This window comes from Catharus ustulatus, chromosome 1 (genome assembly GCF_009819885.2).
Source record: "Catharus ustulatus isolate bCatUst1 chromosome 1, bCatUst1.pri.v2, whole genome shotgun sequence".
Classification (NCBI taxonomy): Eukaryota; Metazoa; Chordata; class Aves; order Passeriformes; family Turdidae; genus Catharus; species Catharus ustulatus.
Window position 1 is genome coordinate 6,056,134 of NC_046221.1, and position 13,384 is coordinate 6,069,517.

At 41.0% G+C, this 13,384-nt stretch overlaps 1 protein-coding gene across 7 annotated transcripts in view; it reads right to left on the reverse strand.

Moving 5' to 3' along the window:
* Positions 1–13,384, reverse strand: part of PRKAG2 (protein kinase AMP-activated non-catalytic subunit gamma 2) — a 208,752-nt gene that overhangs the window by 56,812 nt on the left and 138,556 nt on the right. For all 7 annotated transcript variants that reach the window (XM_033057249.2, XM_033057260.2, XM_033057269.2 and 4 more), the window contains one exon: positions 7,712–7,926. In XM_033057249.2, the coding sequence (XP_032913140.1) occupies positions 7,712–7,926 (215 nt within the window). The remainder of the gene's footprint in view (positions 1–7,711; positions 7,927–13,384) is intronic.

Sequence of the window (13,384 nt, forward strand, 5' to 3'; positions counted from 1 at the left end):
TCAGCCAGAACAAAACCTGAGATTCAGCAACATAAATTCATAGCAACCCCAACCAAACTCAGTGCTGTAACCTTCAGGTTACCTTTCCTCAGTGCCTTCTGTCATTGCTAACTCTGTTATGGCTACACTTAAAATCTCTTTTCCAAGCACACACTGGAAGTTGTGTTTAGGAACAACCCTGCTTAAGCCAAAGCTTTCTTACGGTTTTAGAATTTGCCTGGCTTGTTTTGCTAGATCAGGCTCTTGGACAATAAGGTCCCCAGGGCAAGAAGCATGTTTATTTTTCTGCTTGAATCATATGTGCTCATATACCACAAAAATAGCAATTAGTAACTTTCTGTTCAGAGGCACAAGGAAGAAGATTCTCCACATACCACAGATGCCCTGACTTGTGCAGCTGTAAGTGAAAAAGTAGGATCAAAATTTCAAAAGTCCAAGGTATTAACCTTAGCACTGGCACTTTACTGTAACCCTAAATATGCAAAACTACTAAAGTAATCCCTCCTGTCCTGAATTTTGTTCCCTCCCTTTCTTTTGCTAACCTTCTGCCTCCATTAATTTTTTATTCTGTTGATTACTTCACTGGTTTACACTTCAGCTTCTGAGCCCCATATGGTTGGAGCCTTGTCCTTTGTTAATCATAAAATAAGATTATGCACACCTTGGGCCCTGTACAAATCATTATTGTCTTCCTACAAATGTCTTCCACATGGCCCCACCCTCAGTTCCAGCTGAGAACTGAGCTGCTGTTGTGAACAAGCTCAAAGAATAAATATTTTGCATTCATTTCACCAGCACAATGGAAACATTTTTCCAGCCTGCTGCCAAGATGGTATCTAGTCCTCCTCTGACTCAGCAGCCCATGCAGCTGACTTTCAAATGGCCAAACTTGCTTGATTGTAATCTTAAAAGAAAAACAGAACAAAACCACAACAACCAGCTGCATTTTTAAAGAGCTGTATTGCTCTGCTCTTGCACAAGCAGGTAGTGACACGATAAAATGTGAAAGCTGGGAGAAAGAGGCCAGATAGGAGTGAGCCCTTTTTGGGATGTCCCCTTTATTTCTTCCAACTTCACCAGTTTATTTCACCCAGTCAGAGAAAGGGATTGGGGAATGTCGTGAGGAAGTGAAGAGGGGATATGATTGCTTTACACAGAAAATTTCCTCCTGGTGTTAACCAACCTTTTACATTATTTAAAGCTCAGTTGGCCATTAAACACAGTGTATCTAAAATAAAATATAGAAAAAAAAAATGGGTTAAGAGAGATGAAGATGGCTAGAAATCCTAAGAATTCCCTTCCATAAGCATTTTTTCCTTATTCTTAGGTCATTTTCCCTCTAGCCCAATCCAGAAGCAGGAAAGGTGCAACCAAAGAAGTTCAAAGCTGTTTATCTCTCCTCCATTTTCATGGGAAAACTTTGGTCTATAATCCCTACTACTTTGTGAATAAACAGCCCTAATGGTGAATAATTTTAGTGTTCCAAAATTGTCCAGATACAGCTGGTAAGAAACTGTCAGTCACCCTGCATGAAACTGCAGCTTTATATTAAATCACAGAGTAGGCATCTGGCTTCTAATCACTGATGGAGGTCACTCCTACCAGAAGTTCTGATCCTCTAAGCAGAATAACAGGATGCTTATTAAATTAACAAGTCTAAAATTCAAAATAAACCGTGCCATGAGAAATCAGTTCAATGGGTAAAATGAGGCTGTCCCTCCACCACCCTCTTACATCATGGTACTTAACCAAAAGATATCTATTTATATAGACACACGAGGCCAGATCCTTAGGTTTAGCCTTTTTATACCATGCATAGTGCAGGATTTAGGGTGATAAAAGTAATTTAGGTTTAAGCTACTAACTCTGTCTTCAGGGTGCTGGGGTCATGATTTCGGTACCAATGAGTATCTTTAGAAAGCCCCAGAGATGCTCTAGTTTTAATTGCCTTAGCTACTTATAGCCTTATGAGAGCTGTCAAAGCAGCTGGGAATTGATTGGACTCAGCATTCTGGCTAGTCCTTGCCTTCCTCCTTTTGATCTAAGGCTAGGAAGAACAGGAATTGTAGGACTTCATGTCATTAAAATAAATACTCCACTGAGTGAACCCATGGATAGTTGATTAAATTATTTCTGTAGCTGCAGAAAAAGCCACAAGTTGACACAGGCATACATTTCCTTAGGGCAGAAAAAATAATCTTTATGCAATAAAATTTCTCTGCATTGTAAGATTGATTGCACAAATCTGGAACTGCAACCAGAATACAAATATATGAGGGCACCAGTGTTTCAGGAGGTTGTGGTTGAACTTTTTTTTTAAAACAAATAAGTAGCTTTAAAAAAACCCCAACAAATTAGCCAATATAAAAGGGATAGCAAGATGCTTTTTGCATATTCTAAATACTAAAATGGGAGAAAAACACCAAATGGGATACAAAAGATACTACTAATAGGGAGAAAGTGAAGTGAGGAAACAGAATATTAATAAAATGGGAGCTGTGATTAACAAGTAGTGTGATACAGCAGAAGCTTTCTATTTTTGTAAAGTTCAGGTTAATTTATTCTTTATGTCCCACTAAACCTCACTATGCACTTTCCAACCATATTAAATAATTCTCCTATGAACTTATATTCAATTCTGTGGAGCCACCACCATGCTCTGTCAAAAGAGACTGAAATCAAATCAGGTGGCTCCAAACATTTTCCCAGCTGTATTTTCCTAATTGTTTTAGGGTTCAACACAGAGTGATTCCTCTACTAGGTTTGCAACTAATTAGTTGTGTGCCCACTATTGGAGAAATATTTTAAATTTAAACACATTTTCACATGGATAGCAACAGCTCCCACAGGGAAAAAGGATTAAACAAGGATAGCTTGTTACAGCCCCTGGGATCTCTTAGGGAGCACAATCACCTCCCAGGGGTGCTGCTCTTAAGGCACTTAAGAGGAGCCTGGACACCCCAGCACTGCCAGAGCTTTGTCACTGGTAAATGACAGCCTCTGGGGCTCTAATTTTGGTGATCAGTTTACTGTGGTGTGAATCACAGCTGAATCACAGTAATGTCTTGGCACTCTCATACACTGCCTTAAACCACAGGAATACTGAAATAAGGAGTTCTGGTACATTGGAAAACTGGATTCCTATTTTTTCCCCCAGTCTGTATTTTTTTTTTTTTTCTTTTTAAGACAACCTCAGAATCAAAGATTCTCTTAATCAGATTTCAATCTCTACACTCACCCAGCAGATTATGCAGCTCTGATAGGTGGTATGGCTTTTTGGAGAGAGCCAAACCAAAGGACCTGCTGCACATATCCTGGTTCCCAGGCTCCTTGCCAGCACAGGGTGTGATGTAACAGCCTCTCTCTCACGCTGAACAAGTTAACAGCCCTGTTTTGGAGTTTACTACATTTTGGCTAAGAAACAGCATGAATAGCTTTGCAGGGAAGCGCTACTGTTTAACAAGAGAGTAGCTGCAGGAACAATCTGGTTTCTCCCTTTTATCCAGGACTGAAGAGAGTCCCAGCTGTACATTACATCTCTCCTCTCCCATGTGCTGGAGCAGCAAGGACTGTGCAAAATGAATAGAGACCAGACTCCCTTCTGTGTGCTCTGCCTGCAGTTTTAACAGGGCTCACTCACACAAGAGTCAGTCTGTGATCACTTTCTAACTGACTTTTCCTTCTTGTTAAGAACTTTCTGGGAAATTACTTGGCTTGCAAGTTATTTGGAGGACAGTGGCTCACTACACAATCATATGGAAAGGGCCATTTGTAGGCATGTTCTGCCTTTGTCACTTCTTGTGAGCAGAGGAAGCCCCAGCCTTGTTTTCCACCAGAAGAGATCCCAAAGGCTGGAGCCAGCACCTTCTGGCCTGGGCTCCTCTCATGCTGGGAAAGGGGAAACCAGCAGATGAGGTACCACAGAAATGCTTGTGTTTGCAGGAAGTAGTGCTACTTTCACAGTGTCTTATGCATGAGGGGAAAAAGAAAGGATGAAAGAAAAGGATACAACCATATAGTGCCCAACATACCACATTCCACTTCGAAATACAGACAAGGTGGAAACAGGGCAAACAGGTTCCTTACTGAATTTGCAATCTCTCAGCATTCCTTTCATGGTTTGTAATGTCACACTAGAGAAGAGTTATCATTTACCACTGACTGCCTGAAGGCTACACCATCCAAACAACACAAGGCCAAAGTACAGAGTTATGAACTGCATTGTGAGAAATCAAATTGCTCCTTTGCCGTTTAATGCAGTGCACGGTAATCTTTGGGCACAGCTTTGATCTCTTATCAGCTGAATTTCTCATTATAACCTAACTCAGCCACCAGGAACACCCACACATGCAGGGGAGAGCCTGGCAGGGCTGCTGCAGTGGTGTGTGACAGCCCCAGCACCTCCAGCTTCGGGCATCTGAGGAGTGCCTGGATCAGAAATGCAGCACCCAGAGTCAATCCCTGCCTTCACAGCCAGCCCCAGGGGCTGCTCAGCCCCCTGGGGATCTGATCCATCCCCTGCAAATGCCTCTCTGGGGGATACAGAGACAACTGGAGCTGCTGCACTCCCAGCCTAAGCAGCTCAGAAAGGTTTCTAAAGTTAGGTGGGATAAATCCAGACCTTGGTGATTAGCACAGACATCCATTAAGCATGAGGTTAATTGCTTAGCTTTGTGTACTGTGTTGAGATGATACTTGCTGAAGGAGGATCTCCCTCTCTCAGGAGCTGTCTTCCACTATTTATTCCCCTGCCCAGAATCAAAGGCTTACAAATCACATGAAAATACCCACTGTTGGAAGTGCTGCTAAAGTATGAAAAGTTTTGGCTACATCTGCTGGGAAATAAGTATTTTTATTCTTCCCTCCATTTCTGCTCTCTTACAGATTTAATCATTCTGCACCTGAGTCTCAGACAGGTAAAAAACAATTTCAGAACCAGCTTCAAATGCCATTAATTATAAAAATGGGCTAAGATTAATTCCAAGTCCGGATACTATATGCCCTTTATCTTTCTATGGTTATCTTTTCTTCTGTTGTTTTGATCATTAATAATTTATAATAATTCTGGGGTCTCACACTTTACCAGTTAAGCAATGTAATAGGTAAATGACATTTAAGTTGACAGAGCCCTGCAGATAAGGTCAGCTTGTCATTTCAGATGTCAACATAGAAGCTTCCATATCATTGAACTGATCACCTAACAGTATGGCCACTATGAAACCGTTTATCATAACATTTATAGTGTGTTTTTAAAATAACTGAAATTGTTCTGCCAGCAAATAGTGATGTAAGCAAAGAAGAAATTGAGTTTGCCTCTCACAGATTTGTTCATGGCACATGATTGTGAAATAATATATTTATTAACACACAGCTCAGAATAAATGAAATGTTTGAAGCACAGTACTCAAGTCAAGAATGTTTGTCTACTGCTGTTGTATTTGCAAAGGAATGCTGGGTCAATAATTTGCAGGGATCAAAATACACCACAGTGAGAGAACACTCATCAGCTTCAGATTCATGTCCTTCTGCAGGAGCTCAGCCTTTCTCTCTAACAGTTCCTCCTAGAAGAGAATGGCAAATCTAATCTCTCTATCCAGTCTCTGTTGAAAATTAAACATCAGAGCTTTGTTCCTCACTGCTCTGTGGCTGCTGACATTTATTGCCAAGTAAAACAGAACCCTAATGATTCACTGGCAGCCCTGCACACTCACTGCTCTCAGACACAAATGAGTACAGAGGGTACCAGACAATCAGGTGCTACACATCCCACATATTTCTGTATCTTCTGAACAGGAGAGAATTGAGTCCAGCACTCTGAGTTACCCCTCCAGACTCTCTCTTGTACATATATACAACCACAACTATTCATAAAAACCTGCTGAGAATTCTGTTTCTTTATTCTGGCATCTTCTTCTCAACTTCATGTGGTCTGAATCAGCAAATAATCAAAAACAAAACAAACTTTTCAGTCTTTCAGTCAGTGGAATGTGCTAAGATTATGCTGTTTCCTCACTTCTATTCTAACAGGTACAAAAGACTCTTCTGTAGCTGCATAACACAGATGAACACATTCATATGCAAATAATATGACTGATTGACTAAAACCTACCCAAAATATTTTTGTATCCTACAAACCTTTGGGTTTAATAATTTTTGTATCCCAAGAATACACTGACATCAAAAGGCAGTGAGCTGGCTGCAGAAAAGTTACTACTGGAGTTCCCTAACTATAAATTTAGGATTTATTTTATTTAATATTTCAATGATTTACTTTTGCATAGCAGAAAAACAGAAAGTCTGTAATTTGTAGGGAGAGTTTGGCTTGCTTGATCTAAAAAAAACAAAGGTTGGCTACTGGTACAACAGGATGTAGCAAACAATGAATGAAAATGGCCATTAATTATAAGAGCAAATAGTTATAACCTGTCCATGAAAAAATTATTTTGAAAATCAGAGACTTCCTAACCTTTACAGAAGGGCTCCCCAAAATAGGGCAGGTGTTTTATGGGGTGTGTGTGAATGACTTGAAAGTAGCAGATGAATTCTGATCCAAAACCCAAATGCTTTCAGCACCACAACAGCTGCTGCTACTGGAGGTACCTCACACAAAAGCAAAAAGGCTTTGGGATTGCTGTGTTACTGTGTCCAGATCCTGGAACAGCTTTCCCATGGGTGAGTGGGAGGAAACTTCCTGCTTTTAAATAAATTACTGAGAACTGGAATGAAACAGAACTTGTAGCTGTTCAACAGAGCAACTGACCTCATGAACCTCTATGCCCTTTACAGTTGTAGATTTCTAGATTAAAAAAAAAAAAAAAAGTTGTATGTTTTATATTTTGGGGGGAAAAAAAAGAAGAAAAACTGGGCAAGACAGATGCAGGGTAGTGTGGTGATAGATCAAGGTCTGCTGGTTCCATGAGTCAGAGAAATGGAAAGATAACAGGTAATGTGAAGGAATTAGCACAAAAGGAAAAGGGGGCAAAAAGGCAGAGGAGAAAGAAAAGGAGAGTGATGCCTCTGAGACTCAGGCTGGTCAGGGGAGAGGGGAGGAGGCACAGAGCTGTGCAGTACTGGAGAATATCAGAGGCTGGAATTGATGTGTTCCCAGGAACTGCTGAGTTCATGCATTACCAGGAACTGAAGAAACCACTCTTATGAAGACACCTTTGCCATGTGGGAGGCTGGATAAATGCCCTGGTAGTGCTGCCCTTCCTTTTCTACTCTCTGAGCTGGGGCGGGAGGTGTGATAGCAACTTGTGCTATTAGTCACCAGCTGTCCCAGTCATCTCAGACTCCAGAGGCAGCAGGAACTCAGAACCCCTGCAGCTCAGACTGTGAATTTCTTTTTTATATGCTCTCTTTGGCTGCTAACTCTCTCATCAGCTCTTCTTAAGGGAGATAAAAGAAAATCCTAAATAAAATTTTATCCATCTCTGGGGTGGCATCTCAGCAGTGTACCCTGGCATCTGAAACCATTACAAAAGTCACTTTGAAAGTAGTGCAATGATTAGTTACTATTTGGGTAAATCAGAAGGGATTCTGAATTCCCAGTGCCCTCTCAGCCAAAACCTGAAGCAAACTGAAGTAAAAAGCTTTGTACTCATTCTGTCCCATGGACACACACACTGCAGCCCATCAATAGTAACACAGGACACTGTCCACACAGCCCTGTACAATTCCCAGTGGAAAACTGGACACAAGCTTCACTTACTGGTTTTGAGGTAGCACAGGGAGCTGGTGTCATGATGGGAGGCTTGGCTGCACTTTGTGATGGAGGCAGAGAAAATCTCTGCCCTGTGTCCGGAGGCGAGGAACAGTGAATCCGTGTCTCGAGTCTCTCAGGCTCATGCTTGTAGGATTCCAGAGGAAACGTGGGCTGCTTGGTCACTTGTGTTGGGGTAGATGGAGAAGAGGAGAGGCCAGAGGCTGTGAACAACAGGAATGATCAAAGATCAATTCAGGTAAAAAGCAGAGGGAGATCTCAGTTTTACAGAAATCCTGTATTTTTTCATCACATTTCCCCAAACTGAAAGTAGGGATCTCACCTCCTTGTTTATGGAAGGAAATCTGTGCCTTGCCATTAAAACTCCTTTAAGCTGGTTGAACTGTCTGATCCACTACAGGGAGGCACAGTGGCAGGATGGGAGTGCTGGAGGTTTGTGTTGTATTCACCTCCTGTCTGATTGCTTATTTCTAAAATGACACTCAGCACAGGTATTACTTTACTGTTGTCATTTTAATACTCCTGTGAGTCTCAGGATTACCTTTATCTCATGGCACATGGCTTTACCTTTAATGATTGCTTTTTCTTCTTTTTCATTATTTTAACAGTATCTCAGCCAGCAGTTAAAATACAATTAGGAGCAGAGACAAAAAGGAACAGGGCATATTTCTCCTAAGCCTCAATTTGCTTTCTGTAAAGCTCTTGTACAACCTTTGTACAAACTAAAATTGTTTTCAGCTGCCTTTGAGGAGAAAGATTGATCTTATGTATTGCCAAAGATCAGCGTCAGCAGCAGATAATTTCTCTTGTGAGCACCCTGTTTTTATTTGACATGTGTATGTACCCCAGCTGTGTTTTTGGTTACGTTCCTAGGGCAGCTCTGAATTGAGAACAAACAGATTTAAACTGTGTTTATTTCCCATTTAAGAACCAGCAGACATCCACCACCAGTCAGAAAATTCAGGTTCCAACATCTGTGTTTCTGGTTTCATGTACATCAGCAAACCAAGGGTGGTTCTCTGGTGCCAGCATAAATCAGGATTTAGATGCATAAAAACCATGAGGCTGAACTGGGATATGAATTGTCAAGTGGGCAGTAAGATCTCTGAATTTGGCTCATTTCTTGTGCTTCCACAGATTTGTGTAGATGATCAGTTAGTCCAGAGGGCACTCAAGCCCATCAACAGAGAGCAGGTTAATGAGCATAAAATCCCAGGCCACTCAAAGGAGTGTTTGAGAAGACATTTTCATGGCAAGTCTGGCTCCTTGGTGTGAGCTTGCAGGGCTCTACCAGAGATTATTGCACCAGAGGGTCTTTCCTAAATTCCTAGACTTGGAACACTGGACCACTCAGGGAGGGATCTATTACTTGAAGAAACTATTACTCTTGACATATCTGGAGAAGAGTTAGCATACCCTGTGTTTAAAGGAATTAACATGCAATATGTGTAATTGTTCTTTACCTATTATTCTTCTTTGAAAACAACCTTTCTTGATGGCTTTTACATAATAAGAGACTTAACTCTATAATAATAGAGTCACTCAACATGAAACCTGCAAAATAATTAGGCTCTAATATGTTTTATTAATAGTGGGTTTTGTGGTACAGAGTACTGTATTTATTTCTTCCAAATAAAATCTTAATTCTAGCTGATGAATTTTAGCATTGCTGGAATCAAAAAGGACCCCCTACTCAGTCCCTATCTTTGGTCCTTTTCCAAACCTGCAGCTGGACCTCCATTTAATTTGATTTTTAAGGAGCCCTGCAGCTCTGCCAGTCAAGCAGCAATCCCACAGGCCCAGAGGAGTTGGGGGCAGGTACAGATGTTGGTAGATGTGACATGCCATGGAGTGAGGCAAGAATAACCACCCTGGCATTTTGAATGTTCTCAACCCCTGCTCATTTCAGGGGGGGGCTGGATTGAGTTTCCACTTCCTTAAGGATTGAAAGGACACCTAACTTGCCTGTTCAGTTTTTGCTTGGAGAGAAATTTAAATAGGATGCTCCTCTGTGTTTTTATGGAACAAATGTTCCCTGAGTGCTCAGATTGGGGGTTGAGAGAGCTGTAATCGATGCAAATGGAAAACCACTAAAAGGGAGAAAAACACCATTAGATCTTCAAGTCTTGCTGCTGGGATGTGTTCATTGTGTGCTAATGTATTCAGCAAGTCCACAAGAACCATTTCCAGTGCTGAGAGGCTCTGCCAGAAGAGCTTTTACCAGACCTACAGAAACCACACACTCAGCAGCTGAGCCTGCCAAGGACATGGCAGAGGACATCTGTAGGACATGGACATATGGATCAAATGGGACCAGAGAAGTAACATCTCTTACATCCTGTGGAAACTACTGTCACCTCCTCACAGACATGGAACAGCCCAGGCAGGACAGACTGTGTGGTTTCCATCTTATAAGAACGTTCACTGGTGTGAATCTCCTTCTGGATGCCAGCCTTGGATGCTTGGCATGAGTTTTCATGGATGAAGAGCATCTGTGACCCCAGCACACTGAGCCTTAGAGCTGTTTGTTCCAACCAGGCACTTCAAACATAGAGTACTCACTGTGAGGCACACCCTAATACATCTGAGATCCAATTTAGTTGCTCAGAGTTGGAGGGAAAAATATAATTATTTTGCAGGGTACTAGATAAAATTAATGTAATTAAGCTTTTCAATCTTTTAGAAGCCTACCTCATAGCATTATTGGGGTATCTATGTTATTTACATTTGTACAACACTGAGATTGAAGTCATAATCACACAGGAAATGCTTAATTTTTTACAAATATTACAACAAAATACTTTTGGCTGCCGTGATATAGCCCAACACCCTAAATCCTATGAAGTCTTTTATAAAAGTTTCCCACATCAAAGAATGAAAATCTGTAATATATATCCAGGGAAAAATCAGTTGAGGAGTAACAGGACTTTGTATTAACCTTAGTTTAGTCCTATTGTACTGACAACTAAACAGCAGCACTGGTGTAAATATATTGTTATCTGTACATGCATTAGGTGCCCTGCTCTACTACAGCAGAAGGAATCCAGTGAAGAGACAAGATACAGCTCTTTCCCATGGCTAAAAGCAGATTATTTGGGAGAATGTACTTAGAACAATAAAGCAGGGAAAACCAGACAACAATTCAGAATTCTTCTATAATGAAGCTGAAACAATTCAGTATGTATGTAGGATTTGGGAAAAAAAACATCCCAAACTTTGACATTGACTACAAACCCTACTAGTTCTGTTACCAATATGAACAAAATGTGGTGCTTTCATGTTATGAAACTAAATAGCTGTCCCTTTTTTATAGTACAAAAAAATTTTAGAAAAAAATTGAAAAAAGAGAAAAAGGTCTAGCAGATTGCTTGCTGTGTCTCTGGCTAACAAAAGGTTTTGTCCTTTGGGTCTAGAACTGGATGATCTTTAATGTCTCTTCCAACCCAAAACATTCTGATGGCTCAATGATTTTATATTTCCTATTGATTAACTCTATCCAGTTCTGAACAATCCAAGAGTTTTGCTTTGCTCTGATTCATTCTCACATTACCTTTTTTGGGACAAAACAAGAGCAAAAAAAAGAGGATAGCTTTGTGGTCTCTGAATTGATGAATCATAAGTACTAATATTTGCATAACTGATCATGCATGTGAATAAGAATATTCATGAGATTCACATGAATATGGGGTTCAAAACAACTTTCATATTACAACTTTACATGGAATGTGTATGTGAGATCCTGACAGAACTAGATAGAGCTAGACTTTGAGCAGAATGGGGCTCTCTCCAGCTGCCTTTCCCCTGTGACAGGGACAGCTCACACTCAGTTCTGTGCCCCTATTTGAGCAACTTCAGCTGGGATTGAGCCACACATCATGGGTTGGATGCCCCAAAAAGCACTGCTGAAATGGCTGTGCCCACACCTTTGGCTCAAGTCACACTCAGCACCAGCTGGTACAGACAGACAAAACCAATGTTGCTCCCTTCACTTGTTTCTCTAGGCATTTACAACAATTTCTCTTAAATAAAGCTCTTATTTTGCACAGCCTTAAGTTTTTCACCCACGTGCTTGGGCATTCTGATCTGAACCAGCCCTCCACTGATACATAACAGGAAAGGATGAAGTGCTGTGCTCTCATCCGTGTACTCCCAAGGGAAGAAGGGTGGATGCCCTCCTACATTTCCTACATTCCCAGGGTGACACCCACAATGAGTTCTGTCACCTACATTTCATGCCTGACCTGGCAGGATGCATCTGGTGGTTTCTGGGAGGCAGGATGCTCACAGCCCAGTGATTCCTGCCAAAGCCTTCCTTTTCATCAATCCTTTTCCAGAAGGAAAAACAGCTGCTGCCCCCACGAACCTTTGGAGCCACCTGCCCCCATAGGATGTGCAAGGGATTCCAGGGATGTGCCAACACTCCTTTACAGAGGTTTGGCTTCAGGGGGACAGTAATAGTCACACTTGGGGCCCTAAGGATGGAGCCAGCAGCCTGCCCTCAAACTTTTACATTTGTGTGCTTAAGCTGCTGAAACTGGAGAGAGTTACTGGCCATGAAAATGAAATCACTCTTTGCGTTTTCCCTACAAATCACACTTCAGTATTCTCTCATCCTGTACCTGATCAAGCAAATAATAACAATGCTAATACATAAAGCTGTGGCTAAAACAGTTTTCTGAGTTTATATATAGAGACATACTAATTTACCATTTAGAGTGAAACTTCTCAGGAAAAAAACCCAAAAAACAAAACAAAACAAAAAATCCAAAAAGGAATTTCCATTTGCAGTGTCTCCATGTGACACTTTTTGTCTTGACTCTTTCCCAGGACAACGCTGTCCTTTCATTTGCATTCTCAGCTGGCAGTGAAACAGAGAAGGCGGCCGGCTGTGGCTGCTGAATTTTAAGTACCCTGCAGCACAAGTGAATCTGAGTTGAGCTGCTGGTTCATTAAGCTGATTCACTCTTCAGACACAATACTATGTTAATTCTGACACATAAGCAAATCAATGCAAATTACATGAAATGAGGTTTAATGCCACTTAATGGCAGTAAAGCTCTGAACCCATCAGCAGGTAAATGGCTACTGCCAATTTCCAAACAGTACTCCTGACACTGGCACTAAATATTGTAAAATAACCACTAGTTTAAAAAATAGTAAATTAAGTATGACAAATAAACCTGAAGAGTTATTGTACCAAAAAATAGCATGGACACTGCCCAGGAAATTTCCTGTGTTATCTAACATTTTGTCACTTGCACACCAATTCAGGTGCCTCCCACCATATAAGAATTCCAGCTCCTGTTCTTGAGCCCTATAGCCTTTATCTGTGACTGACACTGCCTCACATATACAATGGTCAGGGTTTCCAGCCCTTCCAAACTGCCTGGTTCCAGCTGAGCAGCATCTATCCCACCTGCACTAGCAAACATACTTGTTTCAATCTTACTTAAACAGCTCCGTGGCTTTCCATGTAGTGGGTACACCACTCAATGGGAAACTTATTTGTTACCAAAAACACATTTCTGCTGCTTTCATGAATCAGAGGAAGATAAAAATACATCTCTTAAGTAATTAAAATATTGTGTGCCTGAAAATTTCACAGGAAATGTATATTTTTTAAACTTAAAAAAAAAAAATCTAATTTATTTATAGTAGTTT